The sequence below is a fragment of the Lynx rufus genome, unplaced genomic scaffold (genome assembly GCF_022079265.1).
Source record: "Lynx rufus isolate CCGP_SWC_20201006 ecotype Redwood Valley unplaced genomic scaffold, mLynRuf1.p SCAF_8, whole genome shotgun sequence".
NCBI lineage: Eukaryota > Metazoa > Chordata > Mammalia > Carnivora > Felidae > Lynx > Lynx rufus.
Genome location: NW_025814896.1, coordinates 21382888 through 21408975, shown reverse-complemented (window position 1 = coordinate 21408975; position 26088 = coordinate 21382888). Strand labels below are relative to the sequence as shown.

At 49.8% G+C, this 26088-nt stretch overlaps 1 protein-coding gene across 1 annotated transcript; it reads left to right on the top strand.

The window, feature by feature from the left end:
• The first annotated feature begins 1591 nt into the window (after positions 1–1591).
• Positions 1592–25481, top strand: LOC124504204 (lipopolysaccharide-binding protein-like). The gene is made up of 15 exons (XM_047069580.1): positions 1592–1715; positions 3392–3506; positions 4625–4753; positions 8212–8367; positions 8956–9019; positions 13076–13139; positions 13787–13878; positions 14377–14553; positions 16123–16182; positions 18293–18460; positions 19746–19813; positions 20618–20660; positions 22654–22717; positions 23522–23598; positions 25437–25481. The coding sequence occupies exons 1-15, from the start codon at positions 1592–1594 to the stop codon at positions 25479–25481; spliced, it is 1446 nt and encodes a 481-aa protein (XP_046925536.1).
• The last annotated feature ends 607 nt before the right edge of the window (positions 25482–26088 follow it).

Here is a 26088-nt window from a genome sequence, read left to right as displayed (position 1 = left end):
AGGAGCTCGCAGCCTCTCGTCCCTGCCCCGCCCCGCCCCAGGCTGCAGGGCTCAGGGATTCGGAAGCCTCGGCCCTGCCCTCAGGAGCACCCAGGCTGGGGCACAGGGGACAGAGGAGCCGAGAGGCCTGGGCTGGAGGCTTCCCCTGTGCTCATCGCAGGAAATTCTGATCCGAACCCCGATGCCAGTGCCTTTTATGACCCATTGGGAAGAAACTGTTCCTCCCACCACATTCGATCTGTTGAGGCGGTCACAGAGACCCGCCCAGGGTCAAGGGGAGGATATAGAGACTCCACGTTTTGATGGCGTGTATAAAAGAATTTGTGGACGTATTTTTAAAGGACCACAATTACCAAGAAGCAGAGAGTGGTTAATGCTATGAGGGAGGAGGTGCAGATATTCTGGGACCTCAGAGGAGGACCTGTCTCTAATCCAGGGAAACGTGGGGGTGATCAGGGAAGGCTTCCTGGAAGTGGAGGCAGAACAAAACTCACAAATATAGGATCCGTGGGGTGGGGGCAGGGGGAGGATCCTTATGTACCAAGCACAATCCCTACTATAAACTTTGTTCTCCAAAATGAAATGTTATGATCTTTACTTACTGCGGATACAATGTATCCCCAAGACAGTAAAAATTTTGAATATCCACAAACAAAAAGATTCTCAAAACACGCAAAATCCTGCCCACCCAAACAGAGACAATTCCTCAAAACTCCTTGCTAAACATTTTCCAGACCGGCAAACGTGGGAACAGAACCTCACTCTGTGGTGTCATTGGAAACTGTCCCTCCTGAGCATCTTTCTGCATCAAGAAATAAACATACGGAATCAAGAAATACATGTATGATACATTCAAGGGAGGCATTACTTTCAATGTATGATAACTAATTTGGCCAATCCCCTTTTGTTGGACACTCCGGATTGGGTCCACTGCTCCCTTGCCTGTTTCATGCCGCACAGCAATGAGCGTTTTGTTGCGGTGACATATTTCACGCTGACTTTGATTATGTACTTACGTTCCGGAGGTGGCACTGCGGGTTACCGGGAATGCAAGTGTTTAGAGATTTGCCAAGTTGCCTTCCAGGAAATTTTACCACCAGCAAGCTTTGAGAAAGCCCATTTTTCCATGGGGGCGTGGGGGAAAAATTTCTTCATACTCAACCCTGTTTATTTAAAATGAGAGGAAAGAATTTGGGTGGTGCCCGACCTGGCTCGGACTCCCAGCTCCGCTACCTGTCAGGTGTGTGAACTTGAGGGACGGACGTGGCCTCTCTGAGCCTCGGTTTCCTAGTCTTTAACATCGGGCCTTCCTAGCAATGCATGTGGGGTCTTTTTGCGGGAAGGGTGGACGGAGATTGTCACCCAGGGTCAGGCCAACCCAACCTCTGACCCGGGACAGCAGCAACCACCTTCTAAGCATGACCCATGACCCCAGCAATGTTGCAAGCCAGTTCCAGTCTCTGTACCTCCCATTCCCGTTGCCCCGAACCGGATCCCAGGAACCCGCCCCCACTCGGGAGCCACCCCTGCCCCAGCCCTCCTGCTATATGGGAGCCGGACCCGGCCTGGGCCACTCCACTGGGAATCCAGGATGAGGGCCTTGGCCGGGGCCCTGCCCTCTCTACTGCTGAGGTTGCTGCTTACATCCTCCCCTGAGGCCCTGGGTGCCAACCCCGGCCTGGTCGCCAGGATCACTGACAAGGGACTAGAGTACGGTAAGAAGCTGCTGCTGTTGGCTGGACTGGGGACCCGCTGGGCACCAGGCTGCTCTGGGAACAGTGGAGGACACCAACGGGGTGCTCTCCCTCGGGGCGGCGAGCCGAGGTCAGGCCTTGTCACCCTCCTGCTGTGCCACTCGGGCACGTTATTTGTCCGAGCCAGGGGTCTCCCCACTGGCCAACAGGGATAAGGATTTAGAGCAAGCAGTTGATTTGGGGGAGGATGCCAGGAAACAGCACAGGAGAGTGGGAACATGAGATGAGAAAGGGAAGGCAGCCGGGGGACAGGAGAGGTGTGTAAGGACAGGAGAGGTGACTGGGACGAGTCCCCTGGAAAGTTCTTGGTAGAGCTTGGAAACCGCTGTCTTAAATCCAGAAGTCAGAATGGCGGTTGCCTCCAGAGAAAGACAGTGACCCGGAGGGGACGGGAGGGAGCCCGCCGGGTGCTGGGAATGTGCTCTGGGTGGCGGTTACACGCGTATACGAACATTTAAGAATCACCCGGCAATGCCTTGTATCTATGTCATAGCTCACTCTTAAAAGAATGAGAAGTAGGACTGCTTTGCTGAAGCCAAGCGTCAAAATTAACCCATCCAAGGGCCAGGGTGCTGAGGTATTTATACACCAGTCCCCCCAGTCACCGCACGGCTGTCCTCACATTCATGGAGCCTCAATTGCCTTTTCTGTTAAATGGGGTGACAATGTTCCCTCAGGCAGGGCTGTTGGGAGACGAGAAAAGGAAATCAGGGAAGGCTTCTTGGGGGAGGTTAGGGGGGGCACAAAAGGTGAGTGGGAATTAACCAGGGACGAGGGGTAGCGTTCTGGCAGAAGGCCTGGCACACGCACTCACTAGAGACAGGAGTGCAGCTGGAAAAAGGGAAGACCACTGGTCCTCTGTGCACACATGCCGTCCTTGGGGACAGAACCCTGGGTCCCTCATGTACCTGAACAAAGGGGCCTAGTAAATGCTGTGTGTTTTGAAACCCTAAGTCAGGCAAAATTTGCCTTTGGTTCCTTTCCGCTGTGTGAATGTATCGTGTTTACTTAAGCCAATCGTCTAGAGTTGGACATTTTGGTCCTTTCCATATTTTTATAACATAAACCCTACTTTGCTGCTCCGGGGCCTTTCCTGAGCACCTGCTATGTGCACACACCCCAAGCTAGGAGTGCTTGTTATCTGCCCCCGGCCCCTCTTTGCTCTGCAAGGATCTCCTGTAATCCTCATGCCAGCTCCGAGAAGAGAGTTCTGTTACCATTGCCGTGGAGAAAGTGAAGGCTGAAGGCTTGCTCAAGGTCAGCCTGCTAGAAAGACATCAATGCTGGGATTCCGTCCCTAAGTCTTTACATCTAGCACAGGCTAGATGCCGGGAAGGACAGGACAGAGGACCACCCACCCACACCCACAGCACTCCTCCCTGGGTGGGGTTGCTGACAAAGACACTGTTTCCTCACCCATCAGCTGGGCACCGACGTAACAGCACCACGTGAAATGGGGTGATGCTCCTGTTTCCTGAAGTCACGTGGTACGCAACAGGGGCTCAAGGTTCCGTAACTGTCATTATACTTACAAGGAAGTCGGCCTGTCTCCCTAGAGCAGGTGGGAGCCACTGAAGGGATTAGAGGGGAGGCAGGCAGGCAGGCCAGGCTGACTCATAGCATTTTCCTGTCCACAGTGGCCCACGAGGGATTGGTGACCCTGCGGGAGGAACTGCTCAGAATCACGCTGCCTGACTTCACCGGGGACTTCAAGATCAAGCCCTTTGGCCGTGGGCACTACGAGTTCCATAGGTGGGGCCTTCCTTCTGCCGGGGCCCTGAGAGGGTAGGGAGGGGTGGGGGTCAGCAGGGGAAGGAGAACCCCAGGACCTCCCTGGGGCAGCAGTGGGAGAGTTCATTGCAGCATTCAGAGAGAGGTCCTGGGGAGGAGTTGGGTTCCCCCATTCTATCATTCATCCAATAAATATCAAAGAAGACCCACCAGCTGTGTGACCTGAGCCTCAGTTCCCTTATCTATAAAATGGGGATGACACTGTGATAATCTAGGCTCCAGTCTGGCCCCTGGATGTAGTCTGGAAGGGAAGATAGACCTTAAACTTTAAAGACATTAGCCCAGCTCTTAGAGCTGAGGGTTGTACATCCGGGGGAGTCAAGGAAGGCTTCCCAGAGGAGCCGGCATTGGAGCTGAGCCTTCAGACGATCGTTAGACATGAGCAGCTGATGCCAAAAAAGGGCATGAGATGCTTGTTGAGGCACAGCCAATGGAGGAGGGCAATCCAGTCACAGCTCATCACCCCCTCCCTGCCCGCTACCACTGATGGCTTCATTCTTTCTTTCTTTTATTCAGTCCATCAGCAAACATTTATTGAGCACCTACTATGTGCCGGGCAAATAAAATGAAACGACCATTGTTTTCCCACTGACGGCCCCACGATATGTGTCGTCTTGGTTTGCTTCTCCCAGCACTCTGTGTCTTTTCTCGAGGCTGGCCCCAGCCTTCCCTGGATCCGATCCCTCAACCCGGATCTGTCAAGGGAGCTGCAAAACGCAAAGGGGCGTGCCTGTGGGCCCAATTCCAGATCCTACCCAGGACCACGAGATTCATGGGCTCTGATCCCAGCTGCGTGACTTCGGGCAAGTGCGGCCCTTTCAAGAGGTTCTATTTCCCCCTCTGTAACAAGGGAACGAGGACAGTGCTGTCCCCTTTGAGAGGCCTAAGTGACATAAGGGATGGAACGCGCTTAGCATGGCCGCACAGTCAGGGGGAGCCACACGCCTGCCCGAAGCAGGCTCTGCCCGCCAAGTCCCCGTGGGGTGGGGGTAGGGGGTGGTGGAGGTCGGAGCAAGAGCCCTGCTGAGGAGGGACCCAAGCTGGGGCTGACGTGGCACTCCATGCCTCTCTCTCCTCAGCCTGCAGATCCACAGCTGTGAGCTGCCTGGCTCCACTCTGACACCCCTTCCCGGCCAGGGCCTGAGTTTCACCATCTCTGACTCCTTCATCAGAGTCCAGAGCGAATGGAAGGTGCGCAAATCTTTCGTGTAAGTAGACTCTGCTCCCAGGCTCTTGGGACGTTGGCCTTGGTCTTTCTCCCATCCTTCTTGGGCCCAAGGTATTCCCGGCTCATCAGAAAGGATGATGAAAGGAGCCCACAGGGGCCTGAGCCCTGGCTCTTGGTTAAGACTTAAGCTTTCCTGGTGGGGTTATGGGTGAGCTGAATGAGAGAATGCTGTTTCTTTTCGGTTTGCTTTCCCCAGGAGCAGACCCCAAGGCAAGAATTCAAGTGCAAGTACTTTACCTGGGAAATGACCGAAGGAAGCGGTCCACGGGGGTGGAGAAGGGAGGCAGGGAGGGAAGGAAGTCAGCCTGGCAGCTGATGGGAGTTCAGCCCTCCTGGGGACTTCTGGAAGCCATGCAGGCAGAGCAAACCTCTGAGTTACCCCAACTCAGCCATTACGACCCCTTCTTCCTTATTTGCTGTTGGTCAAGGGCAGCTCCCAGGGGCACAAATCTCTGGCTCTTTGAACTGTTCTCCGACCTCCAAGGTCCTTGGATGGAAGGTGGATGAGTCTACTTGGGCTGCTGTAATGAAATAGCACAGACTAGGTGCTTAAACAACCCTTCCGGAGGCCGGAAGTCCAAGATCAAGGTGTCAGCAGGCCTACTTTCTCCCGGGGCCTCTCTCCTTAGCTTGCAGACGGTGACCCTCTGGCTGTGTCCTCACATGGTGGTCCCTCTGTGTGCAGGCACCCCGGGTGTCCCTCTGTGTCCTCTTTTCAGTGTGTGCTTTTCCTATGAGCGCACCAGTCACATCGGATTCGGGCCCACCCTAATGGCCTCATTTTTTTTTTTTAAGTTTATTTTTTTAAGTAATCTCCACACCCAACATGGGGCTGGAAGTCACAACCCTTAGATCAAGAGCTGCACGCTCCATGGACTGAATCAGTCAAGCATCCCCCTAATGGCTTCATTTTAATATCATCACCTCTTCAAAGGCTCTGTCTCAAATGTAGTCACATTCCGAGGTCCTGGGATTCAAGCGTTCAACATTTGAATTTGGGGTGGGGACACACAATTCAGCCCATACACGTGTCTTTCCAGAGTACCTGAAAAACAGCCAAGGGCGCCTGGGTAGTTCTGTCGGTTGGGCATCTGACTCTTGGTTTTGACTCAGCTCATGATCTCACAGTTTCGTGAGTTCGAGCCCCGCACCGGGCTCTGCGCTGGCCAGGAGGCTGCTTGGGATTCTCTGTCTCCCTCTCTCTCCGCCCCACCCCCACTCGCACTGTCTCTGTCTCTCAAAATAAATAAGTAAACTTTTAAAAAAGAAGAAGAAGAAAAGAAAAGCGGCTGGTACCAGTTGAGATCTGCTGTAAGTGTGAAACACCAGATTTGAGGATTCGGTACAAGAAAGAACATAAGAAATCCCATGAATGATTTTTATGTTGTTATATGTTGAAATGGTAATATATGCTGTTAAAATTAATTTTACCTCTTTCATTTTGCCTTTTTTTTAAATGTGGCTACTAGAAATGTTTTGATTACCTACGGGACTCACATTACATTTCTATTGGGCAGCGGGGCTTTAGAAAGACGCTCCGTCGACAAGTCACATTTCTTCACTTCCATGAAAGGAATCGAGCCGTGCTCTTCTGTCCTGGCTTTGTTCAGTTAAAGATCTCAAAGATCTTTCTGTATGAGCATATGAAAATCTACCCATTCTTTTTTTTTTTTTTTACCTTTTTTAATGTAATATTTTTTGAGGTGAAATTCACATAGCATACAAGTAACCATTTTAAAGTGAACAATCCAGTGACATTTGGTACATTCACAACGTTGTGCCACCACCACCTCCATCTAGTTCCAGAACGTTTTCATCCCCCCACGAGATAAACTCCAGACCCATTAAGCAGTCACGGCCCATTGCCTCCTCCCCCAGCCCCAGGCAACCACCAATCTGAACTAGATCTCTATGGTTTGCCTACTGGGGACATTTCATACAATTGGAATGATATCGACATGGGACATTTTGTATCTGGCATATATTATCATCATGTTTTTGAGGTTTGTCCACAACATAGCATGCGTCAGTGCTTTATTCCTTTTTTAAAATGTTTTTAATGTTTTTTTATACTTTTGAGAGAGAGAGAGATAGCACACGAGGTGGAGGGGCAGAGAGAGAGGGAGACACAGAACCCGAAGCAGGCTCCAGGCTCTGAGCTGTCAGCACAGAGCCTGACACGGGGCTCCAACCCACGGACCGCGAGACCGTGATCTGAGCCGAAGTTGGACGCTCAACCGACTGAGCCCCCCAGGCGTCCCAGTGCTTTCTTCCTTTTTATTGATGAGTACTATTTCATTGTATAGAGAGACCACATTAGCCCTCATTCTTTTTAAAGGACGCATGGCATAGATGCCCACGGCTTGTTGAACCTGTGCCCCACCAGTTGACATTTAGATTATTCATCACCTTCTGCTATTACCCATGATGTTTCTGTGAGCTGCCCCACGCATGTAACTTGGCAGGAAGAGCCACAGAGTAAAGTTCTAGAAACAAAATCTCTAGGCCAAAGATGGCGTGTGTTAGGATGGATGCCACCAGTCTATATTCCAGATATGCTCTCCCAACCACGGTGTCTGCGACTTCTGTTTACCCGTTACCTTCACAAGCTTCAAAAACGTTCACCAATCTGATAGGTAAAAACTGGCATCATTTTATTTTCATTTTTAATAACTTTTCATATGCTTATTTGCAATTGAACTTCCTGTTTGATATCTTTGATCCCTTTTTTCTTCTCTTGGATTGTTTTGTCCTTTCCTTATTAATTTGTATAAGCCTGTTCTTCGCGTATTAAGGAAATTAGCTCATATGTTACGGAAATTAGCTCTTCGGCTGGCTCACCATGCGATTTTTTTTTTTTTTTACTTTGAATACGGAAGGTTTTTTTTGTTCACTGAAGTTTTAATTTTCTATGCTGGCCAGTTTATTAACCATTTCCTTTATGGCTTTTGAGACTTGGATCCTACCTAGAAAGGTTTTTGCCCACTCCTTCCCATAAATAACTAGACCCAGTCTTTCTTCCTGATCATTTGTGGTCTTATTTGTAATAAATCTTTACTTTGTAATAATTTTTGTAATTAGAGTTTTGATCCAGCTCCATTTATTTTGGGGTAAGAATTGAGCTTCCTGGGGCGCCTCGGTGGCCCAGTCGGTTGAGCGTCCGACTTCAGCCAGGTCACGATCTCACGGTCCGTGAGTTCGAGCCCCGCGTCGGGCTCTGGGCTGATGGCTCAGAGCCTGGAGCCTGTTTCGGATTCTGTGTCTCCCTCTCTCTCTGCCCCTCCCCCGTTCATGCTCTGTCTCTCTCTGTCCCAAAAATAAATAAACGTTGAAAAAAAAATTAAAAAAAAAAAAAAAGAATTGAGCTTCCTATTTTCCCCCCAGATGGTGGCTGATCTTAGTCTAGGAATCCATGACTGCTTCTCTCATTTCCTCCAGGAAACTACACGGCTCCCTTGATGTGGAGGTCAAGGGCATTACCATTTCAGTCAACCTTCTCTTGGGCAGAGAGCTCTCTGGGAGGCCCACCGTCAGTGCCACCAGCTGCAGCAGCCACATTCAAGATGTGGAGGTGGACGTGTCGGGAGATTTGGGGTAGGTCACCATCGGGACCCTGGCCAACTTGATCCCTGGGTGCAGCCCGAGATCCACCCAGCCCGAAGCCTGGCTTCTGATAAGCATAAGTGTCCAGACATCATGCACAGGCACATCACGGGCACTTAGAGGTCATTCCTTGGAGGACCCTGCTGAGATGAACAGAGGTAGTTTCAAGCCAGGAATGCTGGTGGGGACCACCATCAAGGGAGTGAAATCTGATTATTGGAAGAACACAAGGGCCTTTGGCCAAAGGAGAGGGTGCGGACAATATACAAGTGCTTGAGTACATCTCTTTGAGTCTCAGTTTCCTTGTTTAGAAATATATGGATTCTCAAGCCTCTCCTCCAAATCTACTGAACCTGATCGGGGTGCAGCAGGGGGCTGGGAGACCAGATGCGCTGAATCAGTGAACGTACTGGGAGTTGGGGACTCTGGATTTCCATCCTGTCCAGAATTCTGTCACACAGCAGGGCACCGAGACGGGTTGAGAGGGCTCCGTTGGAGACCGGCCTGGCCCCTCTGCTGCCTCACTGCCCCTGCATTCGGCGGAACACAGCTGACCATCCTTTGTGCTCCTCTCCCCAGGTGGCTGTTGAACCTCTTCGACAACCAGATTGAGTCCAAGTTACGCAAAGCGTTGGAAAACAAGGTAGGAATGTCCACGCGGCTGGTATCCCGCCGTGCCATGCAAGGGTGAGGTGTAATTCCTCACGGAGTTCTGGTCCTAGATGGTCAGGAGGGCTGGCCCAGACATACTTAGGCCCAAGGCCCAGAAAGGACAAATCACTTGGAGCCAGTGCGCAGTCAGGCTGGGGCAAAATGTGGGTCTCTGGACTCCAAGTGGGTGTGGTCAGGCAGAGAATGGTAAGAAGTTCAGCCAATGGTAAAACAGCAGGGACCGAACAGAGACTCCTCCCCTTCTCTCTGCTTGACCTTGCTCAGGGCGTGCTCCCCTCCCCACCCTCACTGCCCTGCACTCCATAAGGCCAAAAAGGAAATTAACACTTAGGTGCCTGCAGACAGCAGGCAGGAAACTTGGGGAACGTGAGAACCGGGTGTTCACGAGCCCCTGCCTTGGACGGGAAGGCAGCCACAGAGTGTCGGTTTTTCCCATTAAAAAAAAAAAAAAAATTACGTGAAATCTCCAAATTTTGAAACCTCTGGCTAAAACAAAGAGGTTTCGGGGCGCCTGGGTGGCGCAGTCGGTTAAGCGTCCGACTTCAGCCAGGTCACGATCTCGCGGTCTGTGAGTTCGAGCCCCGCGTCAGGCTCTGGGCTGATGGCTCAGAGCCTGGAGCCTGTTTCCGATTCTGTGTCTCCCCCTCTCTCTGCCCCTCCCCCATTCATGCTCTGTCTCTCTCTGTCCCAAAAATAAATAAACGTTGAAAAAAAAAAGGTTTCACGTTAAACACTCATTTCATCCCCAAAATTCCTGAGGCATTATGAATGTGGAGCTGAGTCTGTAGCAACGATTGTGCTTGAGAAGGGAGAACGTAATGAGGGAGGAAAGAAGAAAACAGATACACACACACACACACACACACACTCACACTCGGTCCAACGTCTGGTCTTGTTTCATAAGTTTATTTATTTATTTTGAAAGAAGGAGAGCACAGGAGGGGCAGAGAGAGAGAGGGACAGAGAGAATCCTAGGCAGGTTCTGCATTGTCAGTGCGGAGCCCGATGCGACGCTCGAACCCACGAACTATGAGATCATGCCCTGAGCCGAAATCAAGAGTTGGCCATTTAACCAACTGAGCCATCCAGGTGCCCCTGGTCTTGTTTTGAGTGCCCCCTGGTGGTTGAAGCGGGAATAGCAGACAGACCCCACAGATGGGAATGGCAAACTGGATTCTGTTCCTTTCCTTTTTCTGGAGTCCTGGGGTGTAGGTGAGCTGGGGACATATGCTAACCTCCTTCTTGCGCGCCCCATTACCACGATGCCATGGCTTTCTGAATAGGGCACAGTATTCTTCCGCAGCGTGGGTGCAAATAATGACTAGTAATATTATATAATATAGTAATATATTACAAGTAGCGTTGATATAATAATTGTCATGGTAATTTATTAATTATTGTTTTGACCAGTTAATATAATGTGAACCGAATATATCACTGTATAATTATTCTTTTTTTAAATTTTTTTAAACATTTATTCATTTTTGAGAGAGGGCAAGACAGAGACAGAGCATGAGTGGGGGAGGGGCAGAGACAGAGGGAGACACAGAATCCGAAGCAGGATCCAGGCTCCAAGCTGTCAGCACAGAGCCCGACGCGGGGCTCGAACTCACAGACTGTGAGATCATGACCTGAGCTGAAGACGCTTAACTGACTGAGCCACACAGGCGCCCCTAATTATTCTTATTTATAGCAATGGCAGCTATTTATTGAGCCTGTGGTTTGGCCAGAAGTAGTGTGCTAAGCACTGAACTATTGATATGCCATTGAGTCTCAACCACAACCTTTGAAGAAGGTGCTGTTTTCTACATTTGATAGAAGAGGCTCTGAGAGGTAGAATAACTTGCCCGGTGGTCACCTTGCTAGTGAGGAGGTAGGTTGGGTTTCGAACTTCCTAGAACATGGAGCATCTTGTACCAAAGGCCTCACAGGGGCTGGGTGTCTCGTGAAAGATGGAGATCTCACCTGACCCCTGACCTTTATGGGTCTTCAGAAATCTCCTTCTTGCAGGAAAACTAAAAGCCTTTCAAATTCCTCACTCAGGAAGGGATATGGTATCTGACCAACAGCGTTAAGAATAAGCACTTACTGGGGCGCCCGGGTGGCTCAGTCGGTTAAGCGGCCGACTTCGGCTCAGGTCACGATCTCGCGGTCCATGAGTTCGAGCCCCGCGTCGGGCCCTGTGCTGACGACTCAGAGCCTGGAGCCTGCTTCGGATTCTGTGTCTCCCTCTCTCTGACCCTCCCCCATTCATGCTCTGTCTCTCTCTGTCTCAAAATTAAATAAACGCTAAAAAAAAAAATTAACAACAACAACAAAAAAAGAATAAGCACTTTCTACATGTTTGCTCTCTGGGCCGTATATACGCACTGTCTCATTCCCTGGTCCCCCCAAAATCCCTGGGAAACAGGGATTGGCCTTGTCACTGGATCCTGTGTGTGAGGACTCGAAAGCAGGGAAAGATTCTTCAAAGGTCACACAGCCAGCGGGGGGACCGAAGAGGATTTGAACCCAGGTTTGCTCAGCTCACATACTACACCCTTACCCCGCCTCCCTGGGAGGCCCTACTACAGGTCTGGGCCTGAGGGCCCAAGGGCCTTCGCTCCCCCCATTGTGCAGGTCCCCTCCGGGGGGTGGGGCATCCAGGGGGGCCTTTAGGAAGATGGGCCTTTGTCTGAAGGAAAAACAAGAAGGGGACAGGCTCCAGTGAGGCCAGCAGCGTTTCCTTGTTCCCGTGAAATCAACCATGACTATTGTTCACCACACCTTTCTTTGCTTTTTGGCAGCAACCTGATGCCAAGCTCCTCTCCCCAAACTGAGCCAGCTACAAAGGGAGGCTACGATCTCACCTCTTGCCTGCCCTGCCCCCAGCGTAGTTCCTTCCCCACAACCTTGTGCCTGATTTACGTCTGCTCACCCTTTAGCCTGCCCTTAAAATGTCACCTCTTGAAGGAAGGCACCTGCAACCCCCACACAAGGCCAGGGCCCCACCCCATGCTCTCAGAGCCCACCCCGCCGCCATGTTCCTCTCCTTCCTACATGCGTGGATCCTTCTTTTTTTTTTTTTAATTTTTTTTTTAACGTTTATTTATCTTTGAGACAGAGAGAGACAGAGCATGAACGGGGGAGGGTCAGAGAGAGGGAGACACAGAATCCGAAACAGGCTCCGGGCTCCGAGCTGTCAGCACAGAGCTCGCTTCGGATCCTCTGTCCTCCTCTCTCTCTGCCTCTCCCCCGCTCACGTTTTCTCCCTCTCAAAACACTGAGTAAAACATTAAAACAAACAAACAAAATGAAAATAGTCTCTTGATTGATTGACAATGAACTTCGTCTTTCTTGCATAAAACATTGATCTGCCCCAAGTTCCGGCTCAGATTTCTCTAACCACAATGAGAATTCGAAGACCTTTGCAAAGCAATCCCAGTGCAGAATCCTTCTAGATTTTTATGACTTTTTTTCCTCCTAAGCTTTTTCCTGTTCACACCAAGAACGTCTCTTGGTTCTCTCAGCATTTTCTTTAAGCAGCTCACCTTTCCAAGGCATTTATCTTTGGATTTCTCTGCCACATTTCGTGGGTTTACATAATAAGTAATTTGAGCGATTACAAGAGCACGTACGGCAAACTGGTTTGGGAACATACATTCCCGACGGTCTAGTTCTGCTATTCAATTCTAAATTCTGGGAGGCCAACACCTCCCAAAGGAAAGTATCTTTCGCCCTAGTATTTCAGGAAGTGCCTCCGGCCGACGTCCCCCCACCAGGCTGGGTCACGGACCACCCAGCTCAGATGTCCAACCCCGGGCACTACTTTGAAAGATCCAGTTGGACCCTATTGAGGTCCACACGGGACCTACATGTTTTTGATCGTTTCTGTTTCCTGACGCATGGCACATGGTAAGCACTGATACATTTTTGTAGAATCGTTGGTCAGTGAGCAAATACGTGAAAGGCCGTGACTAAAGCGATTAGCACGATGGCAGACCAAAGCCGGGGGACCCGCTCAGGCTTCTCCTCCCGTGTTTTGCAGATTTGCGAAAGGATCCAGAAATCGGTGGCCTCTGACCTACAGCCGTATCTCCAAAATCTGCCAGGTAGGCCATCCCACCCGTCCCTGGGATACTCGCGCAGATACATACCTCATAAAACATTAAACGGGACAGAAACGTGGAAAGTAATCATTCTAAGTCCCCTTTTCTCCCCCAGTTTTCTCCCAAGAGGTAACCTCTGTTTAGGTTTTGTATATGCAAATTTTCTTTTGTATATGCAAATATAAATATACACATGCAGGGGCGCCTGCGTGGCTCAGTTGGTTGAGTGTCTGACTCTGGATTTCGGCTTAGGTCATGATCTCAGGGCCATGGGATTGAGCTCCGCATCGGGCTCTGTGCTGAGGGCGGAGCCTGCTTGGGATTCTCTCCTTCTGCCCCTCCCCCGTGCGCACGCGTGTGCGCGCGCGTGTGTGTGTGTGTGTGCGTGTGCGCGCGTGTGTGTGTGTGTAACCCTGGAACCCATTCGGGCCCCAGGCTGAGCATACTACCCTCTTCATGGCTAATCCACCAGTGGGACAATAGAACCATGCCATCTCTTTCTTGGAGAAGCAGCTCTTTGCTGTGGGGCTGGGCTGGGTAGAAGGTCTGGAGGCAGAGGGGCAGGGAGCCATGAAGAAAGTTACAAGGGTGTGGGTCAATCAGGTCCCCCATCACCTGGCTCCTGATTCCGCCCCTCTCCTGGTTCACAGTCACAACAGAGATCGACAGTTTCGCTGGCATCGATTACAGTTTAACGGAAGCCCCTCGGGCAACAGCCCAAATGCTGGACGTGATGTTTAAGGTGAGAGGCCCAGAGGAGGGGCTGGGCCCCAGGGTGGCATGCCCTCAGGGGCGGCCCTCACGCGGGGCCTCCTGTCTCTCCGGCTTCAGATCTGGCCCCATCTCCCCAGCGGTGCCCACTGTGTTGAGGGCAGGGCGATATGGAGTGATGGGGAGGGTTTCAAGAGCCAGAGTTCCAACAGGCATCTTACAACCCTTAGACCTTGAAACCCACGCTCTTCCCTTCCTTCATCTTGACCACCATGCAGGTGAGGTCAATCAGAACCCGGCTAGGTGGTGTAGACGGTGGTGTAGAGGGTACTATGGGTTAATATGCCAAAGCTGGGGAGCTTGTCATTAAGGGATTCTGGACCCTTAGGAAAACGCCTTTCGTGGTAGTTTCAGGCAGTGACTCTCGCCAGTGCCCCCGCATCAGTCTATGCGAGCGATTGCCTAGCTCAGCTGTCCAGCTCTGAGACGGACTTTGAAAAGTTCAAATGCATCCTGTTTCTCTTTCCAGGGTGAAATTTTTAACCGCGATCGCTATTCCCCAGTCACCTTCCTTGCTCCTGTCATGAGTCTTCCTGAGGACCACAACCGAATGGTCTACTTTGCCATCTCTGATTATGTCTTCAACACAGCCAGTCGGGTTTATCACGAGGCAGGGCACCTGAACTTCTCCATCACAGATGACATGGTGAGGGTGGTGGCAGAATAGCACTCACGAGTGACAGTGTAACCTGTCCTTCTTCCTTCTTTCCTTTCTACCCCATTTACATCAGTGAAATGGGAAGCTGTCGTGAAACAAGATTAAGACAAGGAAATATACAAATTGGCACAATTTCCCTTTTCTCTTTGGCCGCCAGAAAGCTCAAGTCAAAATTCTTTCTCCTTAGAACTGTGAAAGACTGTGGCTTCCTTGTCTGTGTTTTACTTTTGCCCCAGTCTAGACCTGTTGTTCTAATTCATATTTTCTCTCATGCTTGGTTGCGGAGGTTTAAAAAAAAAAAAACTGAAAAAAATTTAGTAAATGAGGCAGGATAATAAATACCCCGATAAATGCATATAATTACATGGAATAGGAAATTAAGACCAAGTTACAAGTAAAGTACAATTAAAGAAAACACTGTGCCCCTAAGTTGATTTTTTTTTAATAAAAAATCTCTCTGGGAGCTTCCTTGTAGCCAAAGTGAAAAAGGTCCGTGATCTAGTGATTCATGGTAGAAAGAAAGGCAAAGTCTTCCCAGGACTTACCTTTAAAACACTTGTCTTAAATGGGACTTTTTGTCAGGAATCTTAAATTTTACCATGGATGACATCTTTAATAATTCTCAAGTTTCTTTAGTATTTCTGGGTCTCAGAAAATTATTTCTCGTCGCTTTTTGTAAAACTGAGGCCTCGTGAACAGCGTCAGGATGATGAGGGAAGCACAGAGTGCGGGCCGGCCTGGAAGGTCCAGCCGGCTCTGATGGTAGATGGGGGCCGTGTGGCGGGTGGAGGGAGTGGCTCTTTGTCTTTTCATTGATTTCTCACACATGCACACAGGCCTTTTACTTCTGTTATCACATTTGAGTAACCCACCCTGCCTGTGGTGCAGTCCGTTTTTTTTAGTGGATCGGATCAGAATAGCTGTGTTTTTTTTTTTTTCAACGTTTATTTATTTTTGGGACAGAGAGAGACAGAGCATGAACGGGGGAGGGGCAGAGAGAGAGGGAGACACAGAATCGGAAACAGGCTCCAGGCTCTGAGCCATCAGCCCAGAGCCCGACGCGGGGCTCGAACTCACGGACCGCGAGATCGTGACCTGGCTGAAGTCGGACGCTTAACCGACTGCGCCACCCAGGCGCCCCAGAACAGCTGTGTTTTATAATAGTTATGCTGGGCCTTGGGCTAGGTGCATTGTTCACACTGTCCCATTTAGCCCTTACAATGACCTGATAAGCAGGGACTACTATTATCCCCATGCTACAGATGAGGAAGTTGAGGCTCAGAGAGGTGAAGGGAATGGCCTGAGACCACACAGTAACAAAGCCGGGAACCGTACCTACTACATCTTTGTGACTGCAGATCGCACCCTCACTCGGGACACCGCATGTCGCCTGTGTCCCAAGGAGAGCGGCGGGGACCCCGGCGACTGTTGCCATAGTAACACAGGCGGTCAAGAAACTACCGTCTTGAACATCTCCCCCCTCCCCCACCACACCTCCTTATTCTTACACCTTCAGCTCCAGCGGGAGGACCCTAAAACCGTGTCTCTTTGCTGCAGGTTCCTTCTGGCTCTACCATCCGCCTGACCACCAAGTCCTTCCGCCCCTTCGCGCCCCGGGTAAGCCTTCTCTCAGCCCTGGGCAGGTGCAGGCCGGGCTCACTAGCCTCCAGGGGTTTCTCTAAAACCTCGGTGCTACTCTCAGCTGACCGAGGCCAGCAGTGAAGCCCCCAGCGGGGGCGGTGCTTCGTTCTGGAGGCTTGGGGGCTTCTCTCCAAAGCCCAAGCGACAGACGCCGGAGCCCCATGTCTCGTGGGACCACAGGTGGCCCGGTCTTTTACCGATGGTATCTGAGAATCCCAAAGAATGCCAACACGTCCTGCCAAATGCACCCTAATTAATAACATCATTAATAATAACATCATTATTAATGACATTAATAATTACAGCGGGCACGTGAGGGACCAGGCACCCTCACAGTAAATAAGAAATTTGTCTATAACCACACTAAATTCTCATAGCTCCACATTCAAAACACATAAAAGGTTCTAGAGTGGAAAATTTTCCCATCTGCTCCTGGCCCCGAACCCCCCCGTGCCCACCCCCAGTATATATCCTTTTTCAACGTTTATTTATTTTGGGGACAGAGAGAGACAGAGCATGAACGGGGGAGGGCAGAGAGAGAGGGAGTCACAGAGTCGGAAACAGGCTCCAGGCTCTGAGCCATCAGCCCAGAGCCCGACGCGGGGCTCGAACTCACGGACCGCGAGATCGTGACCTGGCTGAAGTCGGACGCTTAACCGACTGCGCCACCCAGGCGCCCCAACACAAACAGAAACGTACCACACACGTGATTTTGTACCTTCCTTTTTCGCCTTACTGGCCTGGGAGATCATTCCGTCGAGGTAGATAAGGAGCTTCCTCACTCTTGTTTCCATTGGGTATCCATCCGGTGGACTTCTGTAGCTTAGCCCGTCTCCCCTGAGGGACCCGGGGGTTGTTTGCACTCATCGCTACATCAGTGCTGCAGGGACTATCCTCGCAACTCTGTCATCGTGGGGTTAAACCTCACTGTGCGTGGCGTCTCATCTAACCCGACAGCAATCCACCTGTCCTCTCCCCCACCTTCCCAGCCCCCCGCAAGACACAGCTCAGACAGTCAGGAGTGTTGAACAGGCCTTGGAGAAGCCTTGCAGGTGGCTGAGGGGGTTATAATGGGAAAGTTTTTAAACTTAAGGTCCTGCAGTGCCTGGGTCGCATCCTTCCATAAGGTGCCCCCCATAGGCTCCTTCTCTCCCTTGAGCTCCAGAACCGCTTATCAGGCTACCAAGTTGTCAGATTTGGAGAGCCCTCGGTGGCTCCAACATCCTTTTAGCCCTAGAAAGAGGAGCAAACTCTTCCCCTCCCACTTCCTGCTTACATCAGCCTCGACGACGTGGCAGATGCAACTCAGCCCAGCTTCTCAGTAAAGCCTTTTACCTCCCCAACCTTCTAAATATCTCCCTTTTACTGTAGGATGCAGGTTTTATATTTGCATAACAAAAAAGGCTCACAGGGACTGTTGTTCTTTCCCCTAAAAAGGAACAAGTCTTGCCCCCCAATTAAATTCCAGTTAAACAGAAAACCGTGAGCACTGGTGAAACTGTGCCATCTAGTCTGGTCATATTTCAAAAACGGAGGGCGGAGGGGGGGGTCTGGTCTCCGCGTGCACAGTTTCCCCGAGTGCAGGGAGGGCCCGAGACGCAATAGGTCCCTCGCCTCACGCCCCAGGAGGGATGGGGCATGAGAAAATTGGCCCGACCTTTCTGGAGGACAGTTTGACAATACCTGTCAAGAGCTTGAAAAATATCCCTGCCCTTTGACTCAGCAATTCCACTTCTAGGAGCGTCTTCCACCCACCTCCCCAAAATAGCCAAAGGTACACACAGGGGTGATCGTTATCATGGCGAAACCTTGGAAACCACCTGCTTTTCACTGTGGTTAGATCGGTTACAGACCCACGCACAATGGACCCAGTACAGCCACAAGATACATGATGCAGACTCCAGATGTCTGATGACAGGAAAGATCTCCAGGTGACCCATTAAGAGAAAGAAGAACAGAGCATTATTTTGTGAAAATAAAATCAATCAAAAAACATTCTCAGCTTTATCTGACTCCCTTTGGGGCGCCCTTGGCAGACTTGCATATTTCCTTCTCTTGGCATAATCTCCTCATTCTGTCCCCCCAGTTAGCCAGACTGTACCCCAACATGAACTTGGAGCTCCAGGGAACAATGGCCTCAGCCCCATTCCTGAACCTCAGCCCTGGGAATCTGTCCTTGACCCCCCAGATGGAGATTGAAGGCTTTGTGCTCCTGCCCAGCTCCGTCAGGGAGCCTGTGTTCAGGCTTGGTGTGGTAAGGTTCAAAGCCTTTGCAAATGCTGTTCCCTTTTTCTGCATGCTCTTCCCCCTACTCACCACCTGGCTAATTCCTTCAGATCTCAAATCTCACTTCCTCAGAGAGACCTTTCTTGATTACCCCTTACCCTTGACCCACCTTAGGCCCCCTGTCATTTTTTTTCCTTAAAACACCCTATTATTATCATTGCATAGCAATTATAAAGATACTTATATAGTTGTTGGCAGGTTTGTTTAATGTATGTGTCTCCCACTAAGTGAGACTGGGCTATTGTTAGAAGGAAGGTGGAGGGGGTTTTTGACCTGTTTACTCTGCATCTATATCTGACCCCTGAAGATGACATTTCCCAGGCGCCCTTGAACCCTGGTTTCAGGCGAGGTCAGCCAATGGAATGTACCATCAAGAGGCTACAGGTGGGAGGAAGGAAGAAGCCAGAATATTTCTTCCTCTTTTGATTCTGGACAGAGACTCAGGCATTGACTATTTCTCCTCGGCGGTGGCTTTCATAACCCTAATTCCTCCTTCGGTCCTTCTAGTCCTGGGGTAGAAGCAGCTTTCTGCCTTTGCTAGTCTCTGAGTCACCCCTCTAACTTTTTTTTTTTTGGCTTCTTGTCAATTGCATCACTTGCATAACCAATTCCCTATATTAAAGTCCCTCTGAGTTAAATATTGAGAGTGGTCTCTCCTTTCTCCTGTCCAAGAGAGAAGGGATTCTGAATCCTTTTGGGTTCCTGCCCACCGGATAGAGAACTTTGCTCTCTTGTTTCAGATCTGAAACTCAACCACACAGATTTCTGGAAGGGTAATTGCTTCTAGATGCTGTATCTGCAGTTTGATATTATTGTTACAATTATCAAATTTGTTGTTTAATGGATTGTACATTTAATACATTGTACATATTGTAAACTAAAACAAAATTTTATCGTTATTATTTTTTATTATTGTCACCACTAGGGCTGATTCTTAGCCCTGAGATAGCTAAAAGCGATCCCTTTAGAGATATCCAGGGACAGGCACCCTACACCTTTTCGCGGTAGTCTGTTCACAGTTTAAACGCGTTCATAGTCAGCAATTTCAAGTAAAAAATGTTCAAGTCCAAGTTCAAACATTTATCGAGTACCTGTGATGAGCCTTCTAGGAGCCTACAGTCTAGTGGACAAGTTCCTGCTTTAACTTGCTCAGCTGTTTGTTTAAAGGAAACAATTGGTACTAATAGGTATCCTTCCCATAGGGGACAACCTTTCTCATATAAAAACCTGTTTTCTTCTACTGGAATTCCCAGGCTACCAATGTGTCTGCCATGTTGACCTTCAACACCAGCAAGATCACTGGGGCCCTGAAGCCAGGAAAGTAAGTCAGCCTCCCGCCCACATGGGGACACTCAACTAGGCTTCGTCCATCTGGACCCTCTAGCTGATTCTCTGTAGCTGGGGATGGGGCTGTGAGCAGAGCCTCCGCTCAACGTTGGGGCCCACGACTGGGGAAGGAAACTTAAATTTTACATGAGTTGTTGCCCCATGGGTCCTGCCTCCATAAACTTCCTTCCCACCTAATCCCCATTACTTCCACATTTCTAAAGAATTTTTGAAAAAAAATTTTTTTAAAAATGGGGCGCCTGGGTGGCTCAGTCGGTTGAGCGCCCAGCTTCGACTCAGGTCACGATCTGTGGTTTGTGCGTTCGAGCCCCACGTCCGACTCTGTGCTGACAGCTCAGAGCCGGGAGCCTGCTTCAGATTCTGTGTGTATGTCTCTCCGCCCCTCCCCTGCTCACACTCCGTCTCTTTCTCTCTCTCTCAAAAATGAATAAACGTTAAAAAAGTAATAGTAAATAAAGAATTAACTAATACTGCTTTTGTTTAGCCTGTGAATTTTAAACATCAGCTCTGTTGACTTTCTAATATCAGATAAAGATTGAGTTCCTCCACACGACCCATCTCCCCTCTGCAAGCCTTCACAATAAGGGGGTATCACAATAAGGGGGTTTTGTTATTTAATCATCTTTTTCAGTCCCATCCTTACCCCATCCTTGGCTCTGTGTCTTCTCAAGCCAGTGCCTCCTTTCTGGGGACCCCCATGGGCATAATGGGCATTATTGAGTGGAAATTCCCATGGGCACAATGACCACATCTCTGAGCCTTCTCGGATTTGTTACAGGGTGCAAGTGGAACTGAAAGAATCTAAAGTTGGAGTATTCAATGTAAGTTCTTATTGTTTTTATTGATGAAATGTTTAAGGTATTAGTTAATTTCATGCATTTACTAAGCAATGCTATGGCACCCATCAGTAGAAAATAGAAGAATTAGGGGCGCCTGGGTGGCTCAGTCGGTTGAGCGTCCGACTTCGGGTCAGGTCACGATCTCGCGGTCCATGAGTTCGAGCCCCGCGTCGGGCTCTGTGCTGACCGCTCAGAGCCTGGAGCCTGTTTCAGATTCTGTGTCTCCCTCTCTCTCTGCCCCTCTCCTGCTCATGCTCTGTCTCTCTCTGTCTCAAAAACAAATAAATAAATAAATAAATAAATAAAAATTTTTAAATATAAAAAAATAAAATAGAAACATTAGAAGAGCTGCTTTCTGCCCTAGAAAAGGGTAGAAGTTCTGGAAGACTTGAAACATAGGGCCAAGGAGCAGTTACATCCCAATACAAGATATCGGGTGCTAGCTCTCATTGGATTAATCTGAATCACGTGGCCGTTCTTTAGACACTCACTGTGGTTAAAAATTGGACAAGGCCGATTGACCAAACAGGGGTTTCATCTGGACTCCTGGGGCCAGGATGTGGGGTCTCAAACCGTACGGACTGAGCCTGGAAAGGAGGGGTCCCCGGGGGAAAATAGGAGCTCTGTTATTAAAACCAGAGGAATGGATTGTGGGGCAGGCTAACCCAAGAGGTGATTCCACAAGGAGGAACAAACAGTGAAATGGATGGCCCCATATTGAAGGAAGAAAGACCGTGGGAACATCAGTATGGGAAGAAGTAATCAGGGAAAAGTCTCTGACAAGAGGGAAGACAGGATGACGGCAGTTCCTCCTCAGGCCAAGCAGGAGATGGATAGACTTTAACTTGCAAACACCATCCCGCCATCACTGGCCCCTCTGGCCAGCCACCCCCTGCCTTCTGCTGCCCAGACCTTCCTTTACGAACTTACCAAGTAGAAACAAGCACATAAACTGTGGGGAGAGATGCTACCCCCAAGGACCCCAAACGATGACCTCTTTCCATAACAAAGGAGGAAGGGAATAATGACACGCTAATATTGCTTCTGTGCGTGGCATGAAAAAGTGTTCCACGAGGTGGGGCGCCTGGGTGATTCAGTCGGTTAAGCGACCAACTCTGGCTCAGGTCATGATCTCATGGTTCACGGGTTGGAGCCCCGCGTCGGGCTCTGTGCTGACAGCTCAGAGCCCGGAGCCTGCTTCTCATTCTGTCTCCCTCGCTCTCTGCTCCTCCCCTGCTCATGCTCTGTTTCTCTCTCTCCCTCTCCCTCTCTCTCAAAAATAAATAAACATTAAAAAAATTAAAAATGTTCTATGAGGTGAACCGTCAAATGTAAAGATTCACAAAAAGTCATCTTACCAGAACAGAGGATGTAGAAAGCAACAATGATAGAATCAGATAAATTCAGGTTCAAATGTGGCCCCTGCTGCTCAGTTTCTGAAAGTCACTTTCATTCTGTGGGTCTCGGTTTTCCTGTCTGTGAAATGGGGGCAGTAATATCAACTCCAAATGGTTATTGTGAAGATTGAATCAGATGTATACGTCATGCTCTGAGCCCTATACCGGGCACATGGTGAATGTTAAAAGTTGGGTTTCATAACTTTCGTTTTGAAATTTTTTCCAAAAAAAAAAATTCATTCAGGAAAACATTCTGTGAAGGAAAAATTAAATTGTAAAAAAAAAAAAAAAAAAAGTAAGAAAATTAATACTAAAGATAAGGCTAAGCCAAACCCTGATGTTCTTTCTGAGGAAGGACAGTTGGGTGTGTAATCTTTCAAATGTTTCTATCCGTCTGCACGCACGTAAATGTGCATCTCAAGATAGTTTTACCTCATAAAATAGTAGCATGATGTAGCCATCTATCTGAAATTTGCTTTTTTTCCGTCTTTTTTGCCATGGCAGCACGTAGAGAATTAGCTGAGCCCAGGCAAAATGGCGCGTGTGGTCACAGTTGTATCTCTCCTGTTCTCCACCAGGTGGAGCTGTTGGAGGCGCTGCTCAACTACCACATTCTCAACACCCTCTACCCTCAGGTCAACGGTAAGAATCACTATGGATTTTTCCAAATCAAGGACAATACTCTTTGGGGGGAAAGGAGCTGGACTTGGAGATGGGAAACAGGGCTCTCCTGCAGGTTGAGTGACCTTGGACTAGTCATTTCTCCTCTGAGCTTCAGCGGCCCGTCTGTGAGATGGGCCTATTGGAGGTGGCCTCATCTCCCTCCAAGGCTCTAGCGAAATTTGGACACTGAGGCAGCTCTTTGGAGCACAGGAAACCTCCTCCTGAGAGAGAAGGAGGGGCCCACAGAAGTGCCCCCTACACCCCGAAATGGCAGGCAAAAGACAGAGGACGAAGTTAATACAGAGGGCACGAGGTGGCCCATCTCTGAATTTCCCAGTCGGTTGCCAACTCCCTAATCAGAAAATAAGGCATAAAGCCCTAAACACTGTTTCCACAAGGACCTGCTTCATTTGGCTGCAACAGAGGGCAGGACAGGGGCGGAGGGCAGAGAGCAGGTGCCCACTAGCTTCTTCGCATGAGCGTGTGCTGCCCCATCCCGGCCACTCCTCCCATACGGCACCGTGGCTGGTATTTCAGGCTCCTATAGCAGCCTGCCTGGGTTGACATTCCAGCTCTGCCAGTTTCTGACCTCGCACAGGTTCCTTGGCCACTCTGTGCCTCAATTTCCTTATCGGTGAAATGGAAATAATAGTCTTATCTACCTCACAATCTTTGGTGATAATTACATGGGAATATACCGTGTATAGAGTTGGCAGAGAGGAACTTACCTTACAATTGTTGTTTATTAACAAATCTCTCTCAATCTTATGCCTCAACCTCCAGAGAAGTTGGCAGAAGGCTTCCCCCTCCCTCTGCTGAAGCGCATTCAGCTCTATGACCCTGTTCTCGAGATCCACAAGGTCAGTGGGCTCAGGTGGACTTTTGAGGATTTGGGGCAGGGGGGTGATTAGTTTTCCAAGTTCAGGGGCCATAGCTCAGTGGGTCGGAGCCAGCCCAGCCTTACAGCTCAGAAGGCCTGGATTGGGGAGGGATGCCCCGGGCATGGCTAGATGCCGTGCAGTGATCGACGTGTCCTTCAGAGGTGGTACCCCTACCGGGGCAAGAGGCATTTGACACGGTCTGTTGCCCCCACTGCCTCCCACCCCCTCCCACCATGGGGAGCTTCAAGACCGGCTCATTTTGAAAACACTGCCATGGCAACAGCCCAGGTTATGAAAGCCATTTGTAAGCTTTGAACATTTCTTCTAAATTCTTAAGTGGAGGGACGTTATTATTAATATAGGTTTGATGTGCTCCCCCTCATAGACCATCACCCCATACTCCCTCCCCCACAGTTACTCGCGGACCGCGAGATCACGACCTGAGCCGAAGTCGGCCGCTTAACCGACTGAGCCACCCAGGCGCCCCTCTAGGTATTTCAAAAATGCGTTCGTTTGTTTGTTTGGGATAGTTGCACTCCTGGTGCCCAGACCCTTTTTCTTTCTTTGCTGTTTTTCTTTTTTGTTGTTGTTGTTGCAAACTAGTCCTCGGCGCTCCCATGTTATTTTTTTTTTTTAATTTTTTTTTTTAATTTTTTTTTTTCAACGTTTATTTATTTTTGGGACAGAGAGAGACAGAGCATGAACGGGGGAGGGGCAGAGAGAGAGGGAGACACAGAATCGGAAACAGGCTCCAGGCTCTGAGCCATCAGCCCAGAGCCTGACGCGGGGCTCGAACTCCCGGACCGCGAGATCGTGACCTGGCTGAAGTCGGACGCTTAACCGACTGCGCCACCCAGGCGCCCCGGCGCTCCCATGTTAAATACCGTTCTATCCATCAGAGACCATAACCTACTGAACGATTTCGATACCAAGGAACACGTCTGATTGTTCACTCTCCTCTTCACTATGCTGTCCAAGCATGTTCTGGTCTGTCTGTGCCCACGGTTCAGGCTATCTTTCTAGAATAGCATCTGCAAGGTGGGACGACTGGGTCGGCAGCCCTGTGAGCAGTAAAGGAGATGCCAGATCGCATCTGGTCCATCGTCAATATCCAGCAAATAACAGTCACTGAAGAGAGTGAAGGGCAGCAGAGTGGTCAGGGACACTGAGACACTGACCAACTGCTATATTTGGAAAAACCAATATCCAAAGTCCTTTTGGGCCCAGAGATGCTCAACATCCAACTCCTGCTGAGTGATTACAAGGAGTCAGACAGCTCGTTATTTAAGTCAAAACTGACAATTCACACAGCTGGCCTCAGGATGGCACGTGGGAAATCATCAGAAGATTTATTCTACGCTATCATGCTCATTAGAATTTTGAGGTCATTTGTTTGACCTCCAAAGGCATGGGATGGATCACTGTGGGAGAGAATTGGACTTCGCCTGGAGTTCAGAGTTCCCGCCCCTTCGGGCGATGGAAAGTTACCAGGAGGTAGGAGAGTAAATCCCAGCCGCGCACAATTTTGTGTTATTCGCGAAGGAGGCAAAATTTAGGTGACACAAAGGACATTTATGAGGCCTGCCAGGAAGCAGCAGCTTGGGAAATGACAGATAAATTGCCACCTTAGAGAAGGTGGCTGGCAAAAGCTGTGCTTTATGGAGACCTTGGGGATGGAGGTACGTTCGCGATTTATGCACTGACCTGTTTCTGCCAGAGCTTGTGTTTCCCCAGACGTGGGCCTCCCTTTAAGCGGAGATACATCTTTTCGGAGCAGAGGAGGCTTTTACCATCTTGTCCTGTCTTGTCTCTCCCAGGACTTCCTGTTCCTAGGTGCCAATGTCCAGTACATGAGAGTTTGAGGGCAAGGAGAGAGACGGGGGCTTGGAGGCCACAGCTAAATCGGCAAGTTGCTTTTCCAGAGGTGCAGCATATTCCCGGAGATTCTGAGAAGACGAAGATTTTTCCGTTCTCAGATCTGGGGGAGAGGTCTGCCTGGCCCCGGCCCCCACACCGCTCCTCTTCAGCAGGTGCACCCACACCTTCTCTGACTCTGGACTTCACTTTCCCCCCAAGATTGGACCATCTTCCCCCACTGGCCTATACTATCTTTAAGGGCAGACACCATCAGGTCGCTGTGCCTGGCATGTAGTAGGTCCTCAATAAATATTTATTGAATGGTTCAATGAAGGAACCACTTGGTACTCTCGCTGAACCTCCCTACTACCCACCATCTTTTGACTGAGGGGTCTTTGGACGGTCAGCCCCATCCATGTTCTCCAAGGCTCAACCCTGACCACATTCCCCTTTCTCACTGGCTGCTACTATGGGAAGTTCAATGAGGAAACAAGGGGTTCTGCTCCCCACTCAGCCCTGGACCTGGTAGTGACGCCCGGTCTGTAAGGCACTTTGTCTATCACCGTGCTTGGGCAGCTCCTGGGCGCACCTCAATATGTGCTCCCGTCCTCG

Bases quoted from the DNA above. Each gene is read 5' to 3' on its own strand.
- LOC124504204 (XM_047069580.1), top strand. From the start codon at position 1,592: ATGAGGGCCTTGGCCGGGGCCCTGCCCTCTCTACTGCTGAGGTTGCTG. The intron at 18,461-19,745 runs GTAAGGTTCAAA...TGGAATTCCCAG, and splicing joins CTGTGTTCAGGCTTGGTGTG to GCTACCAATGTGTCTGCCAT. The intron at 19,814-20,617 runs GTAAGTCAGCCT...GATTTGTTACAG, and splicing joins GGGGCCCTGAAGCCAGGAAA to GGTGCAAGTGGAACTGAAAG.